At 39.1% G+C, this 10,928-nt stretch overlaps 1 protein-coding gene and 1 gene segment (V, D, J or C); one reads left to right on the forward strand and one right to left on the reverse strand.

The window, feature by feature from the left end:
- The first annotated feature begins 3,908 nt into the window (after positions 1–3,908).
- LOC311489121 (uncharacterized protein) lies at positions 3,909–7,153 on the forward strand. Of its 2 annotated transcripts, XM_084546069.1 has the most exons (3): positions 3,909–4,078; positions 5,975–6,322; positions 6,455–7,153. In XM_084546069.1, exons 2-3 carry the CDS (start codon positions 6,073–6,075, stop codon positions 6,604–6,606), a joined length of 402 nt encoding a protein of 133 aa, XP_084402195.1. In that variant the 5' UTR covers positions 3,909–4,078; positions 5,975–6,072; the 3' UTR covers positions 6,607–7,153. The 2 variants fall into 2 exon arrangements, with proteins under 2 accessions (XP_084402195.1, XP_084402194.1); XM_084546068.1 differs by lacking the exon at positions 3,909–4,078 and having other exon boundaries at positions 5,819–6,322.
- Positions 7,154–8,513: 1,360 nt separating this feature from the next.
- On the reverse strand, positions 8,514–10,072 carry LOC311488933 (immunoglobulin lambda constant 6-like). The segment is given in 3 exons: positions 9,570–10,072; positions 9,363–9,437; positions 8,514–8,539 (listed from the first exon to the last, which is right to left on the reverse strand).
- Between the last annotated feature and the right edge of the window lie 856 nt (positions 10,073–10,928).

Here is a 10,928-nt window from a genome sequence, read left to right on the forward strand (position 1 = left end):
CACCGTATTTATTAGACGTCGAAATGTTTGCAGGGAACACTGCAAACAACAGTTGTTCGGTCGCTATCATTATCAGAGCGATAGTAGTTATTCCTGTGTGAGACTTTGGCTGGCCGCCATTGTTGGGATAACTGTTCTTGTTGTTGTTTTTTTCCGGCAATACAGACGCATTCTAAAGAAGCTGGCGGTGTTAACTGCCGTTTCGATCGCTAATCATTTGTCTTTTTCTACTTGTGCAGATGGAGTCATCCTGTTTGATAATCGGGCAACTGAGGACTTCATAAGGGCACTTTTTTTTTACTTTTATTTTTATTATTATGTTATTGTTCTATTTGTATTATATTTGTAGGCTATTGTTACATTTTTATTCACAGACCGAAGGTAATTTTATTTATTGTATTTTACCACTTTTTCACAAATTGTACTGCATTTTATGCTGCCTAAGACTGACGTTTGCAATAAAGATTGGGGAAAAAACTGTCGGGATTGGATTGTGATTTATTGTAGACCAGACTGTAGTCTAAAATGAGTTTAAGTTTAACGTAGAAACGACGTCTAGAAGACCACATTCGGACTACAACTGGCTCCTATACAGAGGTCCTGTGGACGTCAGTAACGGACGTTCACTCGACGTCGGGAAAAAACGTCGTGTGTTGTAACAGTCTGCACCTTCAGAGGACCAAACTTTGACGTGCAAAAACGACGTTGAAAAGACGTTATTTGAACGTGTCTTTGCGCAGTGGGTTTTCTGTCATTTGTCTGTGGGTTATTGAGTACTGCTCACCATCGTAAAAAAAGAACTCAAATTGGTTAATCTGGCGGTTCATGATTAACTGCTAACCAAAAGGAAACCACCCTTTTTACACTCACACCTCCCAAAAACAAAAGAGCCAGAAATAAAGCTTCATTCAATAGTTCATGTTCCTCTTTCTAGCATCCATGCTAACTAAATCACAAAATGTCATCACACAGTCAAGAGGACGGGTGGTAGCTAAATCATTTGTGGACAAGATGGAATAAAGTCTAAATAATGTTCCTGAACATGAATTAAATATCCTCCAGAACACTCACAGTCTAGAATCACTTCAATCCCATTTGATAGTTTTTAGGTTTCTAAAGTTATATATTTAAAATGAGCAAATAACATTGAATCTATTTATGTCACTGACACATTTTCTATTTACAAAGTGGAGTAAAATAAACTTCTCCATATTTTTCTTGGGTTCTTTCTGTTCTCTAGTTTAAAGGAGTCATGTTATGGAAACCAGAATAATAAACTTACTAAGTTTAAATCCTGTAACATTCAGTCTGAGGTCAAACAGACATATTCCTCAGAGTTCATGTATGAACACATGAATCTTTGGGTTGGTTCCTTTTCTATCAGATCATGGTTTCAAACATTTTCATCTTTGTTTCATTTAATCTCTTTATTCATCACAGAGTGAAGCCAATCCTCAAACCGTTTAATTTAGTTCAGTTCTGTCAAGTAGGTGTACCGTGGTCAGGGGGTTAGGACCCAAATGTAGGACTCAGAGGGCTGAGGCAGGAGTAGGCGAAAAGGTTTTTAATACAAAAAAAGCCAAAGCTGACAAAAAACCAAAAGCGCTGCTAATGAGGCAGGATATCCAAAAACAAAAATCAAAACACTATGAAGACAAGAACAAGACATGAAACAACTATGACCTGGAACACACGAACATGGTAAACAAGCAGAGGACAAAGGAAAAAGCAGGACTATATATACACAAACACACACACACACAAGGGCACAGGAGACACAGGTGGAAACAATCAGGGGCAGACAATTACAGCAGTGGGAAGGTACAGGAAGGGACACAAGACAGGAAACCAAGAACTTAACAAAATAAAACCGGAAACTGAAAAACATGAAACATGAACCAAACTCAAAACATGAACACAGGAATCAAAAAATGCAGAACTATGACAAGCTCAATTCAAGACAATTATTTTTTTTATCCTTGATGGCTGTTAAAAAGACACAGAGAGAAACGACATGGACAAAACACACAGGACATATAAAATAAATAAATAAATAAAAGACAACGTGCAAAAGGCAAACAACAGTCACAAAGTGCTCAGTGCTGAAGTGCTACATGCAGTCTAGGTTTGGAGAGGAAAACTGTCTATTGAAGGACAGAGCATCATTATGATGCTGGAGCAAGGAGGGGTCAGAGTTCAGGAGCTGGACTGATGTGGAGACAAAGATGTTTCTCCTCCTTTGTGTTCTACAACCTGGAAAATGCAGACTGTGACCTGATGGGAGCCACTGAAACACTGAGAGAAGAATGTGTGAGGGATCTGGTAGTATCCTGTGAGCAGTTTGAGTAGTTTGTTGTTCACAGAGAGCAGACAGAGCTCTAACAGAATGTCCAATGATTTTGGAGCAGACTCTTGTGACGGCGTGTAAACGAATGAGCCTGAATCAGTGTAGCACCTGTCCCATGTAGCTATTAATAAATGGAGTTAAATATAGTTTGGGTGTTCTAGTACTATGGGCGGGGCCCTGGGCTCTTTTAATGTTGTGGTTCATCATATCAACAAGAACTTTTTCATCTTTTACCTTTACTGAAATAATACAAATAAATGAACTGGTTGGTGCCTCCACTTAGTAGAATATATTGACTCAGTCTAAATCCTACTAAGAATATATTGGAAGTGCATCTGTTTTAAATCCTCTCCTCTTATCAAACTGTAAACTCAAGTGACTCACACACTGAACTTTAAATGCAATATTAAAAATACACAGGAAATAAAACAAAGGTACAAAAATATATTTACAGAAAAGATATACACCTTATATGGTGCTTTTGAAATATAAACATAAAATGTTTTAACTTAAACACACATTCACTCTAAACTAAACCAAAAAGTAAAAGGAATGTCCATTCAAATAAAACGGTGCAGGCCTGAGTCGATGCTTGTGAGCGTTGGAGTCTGAAACTTAGTGACCACTTCACTGATCAAACAGCAAAATAAAATGATGCAGTTGTTTAGTCCAGATCCAATAAATGAGGACTAAAGTAGTGGACTGAGAGACCACTGACATTAACATCAGAGCCATGCAGCTATGGCTGGGTACAGGAAGAGATGTGGTCTGTGTGTCTGAAGTGGGGGTGGTGTGCAGCTCTGTATGCACCACATATGTAACTGTGCTCTCCATCATGGACAATCAGTCACATCCACTACACCAGACAATAGAGGGGCAGCAGAGCTCATTCTCCAACAGACTGATCCAGGTCCACTCCCACAGTGAACGCGACAGGACTTCATTCATACCATTTTCAGTCCAGCTGTACAACAACTCACCTTTATGTAACAGACAACTCCATGTTATTCATGTTAATGGACACTATTTCACCTTACTATCATCCCTGTGTATATATGTTTCTCCGTCTCTATTTCCTGTAGATTTGTAAATATGCTAATTTGTACATTTTTGCTAATACTATTTTTATTTCATTTTACTAGATTTTATTTTACTTATTTTTTATTTTATTTTATTTAAACTTTCTTTTATCTGTGGTTCTTAAGAGAGTTTTTTACTTGCAAATAAGCTACTGTGACCAAGCAATTTCCCTTGTGGATGAATAAGATCTAAGTCTAAGTCACAAGATCCAAGGTGTTTTTCTTGCAGGTGGGAATGTCCACATGTTGGTAGTATTTGGGGAATACAGTCCATAGCTTGCACTGATTGAAGTCTCCCATTGTGAGAATTACGTCATCAGGATGAGCTGTCTCTGATGACGTCATGGAGCTTGCTGAGCGCTCTAGTGGAGTTGGCTCACGGGGGCTCACGCTACTAAAATAGTGGACTGAGCAACCACTGACATTAACATCAGAGCCATGCTGCTAGTGTGGCTAAAAGAAAAGAGAAGAAGAGACAGTCATGTTGATGTGAACATTAGAGAAACACATCATGGAGCTGAAATATGATCCTACTTCCTCATTTGGACTCGTTTACCTCAGCTGACATTCTCAACGGCACACAGGTTTTTGTATTAGTCTTTTTCGCTGTGTGGCTACATCTTTGGCTCTGGAACTAAACTGTATGTAACAGGTAAGAAGAAACATTTCTTTTCCTTCAGTTGTTTTATTGTAGAAGCTGAAAATGTGTTTAAAGTCAGTTTGTGCTGCTTCAGCCTTTCCATGTTAGTTTTTTCCTCATTAGTAGAGAATTCATCCTGCAGCCATTGTTCCATAAGAAAAGCTCAATCATTTCTGAAAACATGTTGAAATCTGACTGAACAACTAAAGTTCTTCTTTATTTCTGTAAATATTAGTGACGTTCCAAACATTTAGGATTTGATCATCTCAGTAATTCTGTGACATGTGTTGTTGAAAACAAGATGATATTTCATGTTCAACTATTTCAGATTGTTTTGAAGTGTCTATCGATTGTATTGGATCATTTCTGAAAGTTAGAACCTTGTCAGATCTAATTGCTGTCAGTTATTATTTATCTGATGGTAAATGTGTCTTTAATTGATAATGGATTCATAGAAAAAGAAAAAAACACAAAGTGAACGTGATATTAGAAGAAATAGAATTGACTCAAACAATGTTTTATTACTATCATGAGCATAAAGTATTTAAACATTTTGACTGACACAAACTTGTATATTGATGTGTTTTATTAGTGATTAAAGTCTGTGCTCTTAAATGTGGAATATTCAATACATATTGGAATCAGTGAAATGACAAACGTACAACTGAAAAACACAATTCAGGGATTTGGAAATGATTTAATTTAATTCAAAATAATACAAAAGTTAAAAATATTTACTTCTTTTGATTTCATGTCACAGCTAAATAGATTTAATTTAATTTAATTTAATTCAATTTAGTTGCTTATTTAAATTCAGGCTGCTCTTCAGTAACTTGCACATTTGTGAACGCACCATTAATGCTGAACCGTATGTAGAGGTTTTGGAGCAACAAATGCTGCTATCCAGATGACGTCTTATTCTGGAAGGCCTTCCTTAAAATAAAATAAAATAAAATAAAGGAGCAGCTAAAATCTTATATTAAATCAGATTGTAAAATATTTCCCGTTCTAAACTACAGCAGCTGTGAGTTGATAAAAGACGACGTGATGAAACACAGTCGACATGTTTCTGTCCCAACTTCTTTGAAACGTGTTGTTGGATTCAAATTCAAAACCAGCAAATAATGTCTTTTGATGAAGATAAAATAAGATAATCCTTTATTTATCCCACCGTGGGGAAATTTGCAACGTTGCAGCAGTAGACAGTTTAAGGACAGAGCACACAGGAGATAAAAAGAAGTAATAAAACATTAAATAAATACAAAGAATAGAAACTGAAATACAATAGAAATCCTACTTACGTATGTATGTATGTATATTGCGCATGAAAGAATAAATGATATGCAAACACAAGTTCTTCCAAATATATTAAGGATATTCCAGTTTGTGTTGTGATTGTCCAGCGTGTGTTTGGTCTACTGGGAGCAGGCTTGATTATACAACTGATGATTGATCAACCACTGGATCTGTTCTGATTGATTTTATATAGCATCAGTTACATGAAGATATATTATAATGTATACTGAATATGTAGACCGATCAGCCGTAACATTATGACCGGTGAAGTGGTTAGACGACTGGGTCAGACCATCTCCAGAACTGCAGCTCTTGTGGGGTTTTCCTGGTCTGCAGTGATCAGTATCTATCAAAAGTGGTCCAAGGAAGGAGAAGAACCAGAGACAGGGTGGTCATGGGCAGCAAGGGATCATTGACCCTTGTGGTCCCATCCAACAGACGAGCTACTGTAGCTCAGACTGCTGAAAAGGTTAATGCTGGTTGAACTTTGTTCTGTATTGATGAGTAGTTTAGTGATCAGAGTCCATGTAGTTTCCAGGATCACACTGAATGCAGAGCAGTGCTGGAAGCTGCTGTTGACTGTGTGAATGTGTGTGTGCTGTCAAACTTCAGATGAGCAGGTAGTGAAGCCCGTGGTGAGCGTGTACCCACCAGCAGCATCCAGAGCCCACCTGGAGGGGAAGAGCTCCCTGCTGTGTCTGGCCTCATCCATGTTTCCTCCTCTGGTCCAGTTCTCCTGGAAAAGACAGAAGGAGAACGGCCGTCTGGAGGAGCTGACCCCTGCTCAGGGAGAGCAGCTGGAGCTCAGAGAGTCGGGACGCAGCGCCTCCATCAGGGTGGTGGATGGAAATGATCTGTACAAGTATAGATATCACTGCTCCGTCGAACATGAGTCGGGGACAGAGGACGTCATAGTGGAGGACACAGTGAAGGCCACAGTAGAGCCCCAAAGCCAACAAGGTAATGAAGGCTTGGCGATTGTGTTCAGCAGTGATTCAGCTTCATGTGGAGACGCTGTCAAAGAGAGCAGAGGAGCAGAGGACTGACATTTCTCACTGCAGCTCCAAACATTTGACTCCTTTTCTGTTTCAGAGGTTCCAGCTCCAGCAGCCTCCTGTCCTCCAGAGAGAGAGCCAGCAGACCTGCCAGCTCTGCATCAAGATCACTGTAAGATCACCTGCTGCCTCTCTGCATGGACAGCTCCAATGTCCAATGAGGACACTAGAACAACTTTACAGGATTAATCTGACACTTCCACTAATTCATATCTGTCTGTCTGTCTGTCTGTCAGTGTCCTTCCAGTCTCAGTGCAGGGTGAAGCTGCTCTGTCTGCTGTACACAGTGCTGATAGTGAAGAGTCTGGTGTACTGCTGTGGACTCTCTCTGCTGATGAGCCTCAGAAACAAGGGACCGTCCACCAACTCCACACATGCTGACTGACTGTTTTGTGCTGCTCTTTTTTCTCCATCAGATCTCATCAGTTCATCTCATTCATCACTTTCATCAGTATTCACAAATGTTGTTGTAATGTGCTTCTTTGTAATCTGTATCTTTTCATTCACGTCTTGATTGTCATCCTGGAAATAGAAACACATATATTCACATAGAAATCTGCTCTTATGACGTCTTCATTCTCTAGTAGTCTAGTTTATTTCCACTTTCAACTGTGACTTGTATAATAATCATCATCAGTTTCCAGCAGGCTGTTTCTTCTGCTCTTGTGTTTCTTTCTAATAAATGCAGACTCCACCAGGCTGCTCTTTTCTTTCACTGGAACACACTCAATAAACACAAGAAACTGACACAATCCCAGAGTCTGGCTTTGATAAACTGCTTTTTATGTGTCTTAACAAAGCAAGTCAAATACTTTAGCTCGTATATTAGGAACTGTTGGACGTCAGTAAATAAAGTTGAAGCTTAAGCAGCTTCCAGTTCCTGGATGTGACGTCTATGAACCCTGTGAATGAAGCACAGACTGCTGCACTGATGAAAAATGAAGCTGGAATAGAATTTCCATGAGAAATGTGGGTCAGTGTGGTTAATGAGGTGAACTCATGGTGGATTAGAACTGATTGGGACGTTCAGACTTTTTTTGTCAACTATAACTGAAATAATGAGACTTGAGGTGAACCAACATGGACGCCTGCTTCAGAACAACAGCATGGCTTGTTTATCTCATGGGTTTGTGTCTCTGTCTCAGTGAGGCTTGTGTTCGGTTCTGATTAATGAGAAAGAACAGGAAGCATTATTGTTTCCTATAGAAGTTGAAAATCTTCTCATGGGATCAATTTAAACACTTTGCAGGCAAACAGTTCAACTTCTTTAAAGTTCTATTTATCAGAGAGGAGAAATTTATGAGAGGATGGAAGATTTTAAACACACCACAATAAAATAATTAGTTTCATTTAATTGCAGAAAAAAATAAACATAATTACTGATTGTAATGTTTAATAATAAATGTAAATGTGTTTCTCTCTCAGATGAAGAACACAGGTGCTTCCTGGAAAGATTCTTTAACCACAGCTGGTGGTTGAAACTGTCATTGTGTCATTAAAGTGAAAAGCCACAGCTAACGGTGTGGAGGCTGCAGAGCACAAACCCACACAGCCCGTCTGCTGCAGGAAGGAAGTCTGATTGGCTGTCAGCAGTTTGTTTTCTGTCCTAATAACCACTGAGAACAGATTCATATCTGCTGCTGAACACACTCATCACCTCCCCTCCCTTTCTCTTGTTTTCTGTAAACCTTTTTTCCTCTGAGCCCTCCACCCACACAGAGTTGAACTGAGTCCGATCACCCACCTGAAGCTCATGTCCTGGTAACATGTTCAGGGTATTTAGAGGTTTGGATGATTAAAGATGCACTTTACACTTTGAAATAAACAATAAGAACATTAATGAAATGTTATTTTATTGATCAGACACCTCTGTGATTAATGACTGATTAGGATTTATCCACTAACAGGTCCAGTTAGAGGACCATGAACTTTCAGTGTTCAGCTCTCAAACAGTTGAATTTCCACTGACACGCTGACCTGCTGCTAATGAAACTATTTCATGACTGTTAATTAAACACATCCTTCATTTGATCAACATTCAAACTTCGGCACTGACTCATCAAACCGCTGGATGATAGTTTTTAACAGTCGTAGCTTCAAATCAGCTCTGCTCTTTGTTCATCTGTGTAAACAACAGTATCATCAGCGTAGAGTTTGACATCCACACCGACACATTTATATTAGAGAACTAATACACAAACTAAATGATCGGAAGACACCGAACTGAAATTGGTGGAACAACCACAAACACCAGATATTCATTTTGATTTAAAATGTCTCAGGAACAATCATCAAATTACTTTTGGTGTGTCAACATAATCATTCTTTAGAGAAGAAGAAAAACAAAACACCATTATTATTTTATAGTTGTTGTATTTTAATAGAACAGAATAAATGAATGAACACACTGCATTGTATTTCTATCATAAAAAGAAAAAGAAAGCAAACACATGTTTTATTAAATGTTGAAACATCTACAAGGAAGTTAATTCTTCAACTGGTATAATATTTAGAAGTTACAATTAAGAGATTTGATAAAGAAACTCTGATAAATCTATCTGACTCTACATTCCAACCAAAGCATCATGACTAACATTTGTGACTACTGATCAAAGTGATGAATGAGATGAACTGATGAGATCTGATGGAGAGAAAAGAGCAGCAGAAAACAGTCAGTCAGCATGTGTGGAGTTGGTGGATGGTCCCTTGTTTCTGAGGTTCATCAGCAGAGAGAGTCCACAGCAGTACACCAGACTCTTCACTATCAGCACTGTGTACAGCAGACAGAGCAGCTTCACCCTGCACTGAGACTGGAAGGACACTGACAGACAGACAGACAGACAGATATGAATTAGTGGAAGTGTCAGATTAATCCTGTAAAGTTGTTCTAGTGTCCTCATTGGACATTGGAGCTGTCCATGCAGAGAGGCAGCAGGTGATCTTACAGTGATCTTGCTGCAGAGCTGGCAGGTTTGCTGGCTCTCTCTCTGGAGGACAGGAGGCTGCTGGAGCTGGAAGCTCTGAAACAGAAAAGGAGTCAAATGTTTGGAGCTGTAGTGAGAAATGTCAGTCCTTTGCTCCTCTGCTCTCTTTGACAGCGTCTCCACATGAAGCTGAATCACTGCTGAATACAGTCACCAAGCCTTCATTACCTGGTTGTGTTTGGGGCTCTACTGTGGCCTTCACTGTGTCCTCCACTGTGACCTCCACTGTCTCCCCCTCGTGCTTGACGTAGCAGTGATATCTATACTTGTCCAGATCATCTCTATCCACCACCCTGATGGAGGCGCTGTGTCCCGACTCTCTGAGCTCCAGCTGCTCTCCCTGACCAGGGGTCAGATCCTCCAGAGGGCCGTTCTCCTTCTGTCTTTTCCAGGAGAACTGGACCAGAGGAGGAAACATGGATGAGGCCAGACACAGCAGGGAGCTCTTCCCCTCCAGGTGGGCTCTGGATGCTGCTGGGTACACGCTCACCACGGGCTTCACTACCTGCTCATCTGAAGTTTGACAGCACACACACATTCACACAGTCAACAGCAGCTTCCAGCACTGCTCTGCATTCAGTCTGATCCTGGAAACTACATGGACTCTGATCACTAAACTACTCATCAATACAGAACAAAGTTCAACCAGCATTAACCTTTTCAGCAGTCTGAGCTACAGTAGCTGTCTGTTGGATAGGACCACAAGGGTCAATGATCCTTTGCTGCCCATGACCACCCTGTCTCTGGTTCTTCTCCTTCCTTGGACCACTTTTGATAGATACTGTTCACTGCAGACCAGGAAAACCCCACAAGAGCTGCAGTTCTGGAGATGGTCTGACCCAGTCGTCTAACCACTTCACCGGTCATAATGTTACCGCTGTTACGTCTGATCACGTCGTCTTTTATCAACTAGCGCTGTAGTTTAGAACGAGAAATATGTTACAATCTGATTTAATACAAGACTTTAGCTGCTCCTGTTTTATTTTATTTTATTTTATTTTATTTTATTTTATTTTATTTTATTTTATTTTATTTTAAGAGAAGCCTTGTAGAAAAAGACGTCATCTGGATAGCAGCATTTGTTGCTCCAAAACCTCTACATACAGTTCAGCATTAATGGTGCGTTCACAAATGTGCAAGTTAATGAAGAGCAGCCTGAATTTAAATAAGCAACTATTCCTTTAAAAAGAATAAAACAAGTACTATTATCAATTAAATTAAATTAAATTGAATTAAATTAAATTAAATTAAATTAAATTAAATCATTTCCAAATCCCTGAATTGTGTTTTTCAGTTGTACGTTTGTCATTTCACTGATTCCAATATGTATTGAATATTCCACATTTAAGAGCACAGACTTTAATCACTAATAAAACACATCAATATACAAGTTTGTGTCAGTCATGTTCAAATGTTTAAATACTTTATGCTGATGATAGTAATAAAACATTGTTTGAGTCAATTCTATTTCTTCTAATATCACACTGACTTTGTGTTTTTTCTTTTTCTATGAATCCATTATCAATT

Source organism: Chelon labrosus (genome assembly GCF_963514085.1).
Source record: "Chelon labrosus genome assembly, chromosome: 6".
NCBI classification, from domain to species: Eukaryota; Metazoa; Chordata; class Actinopteri; order Mugiliformes; family Mugilidae; genus Chelon; species Chelon labrosus.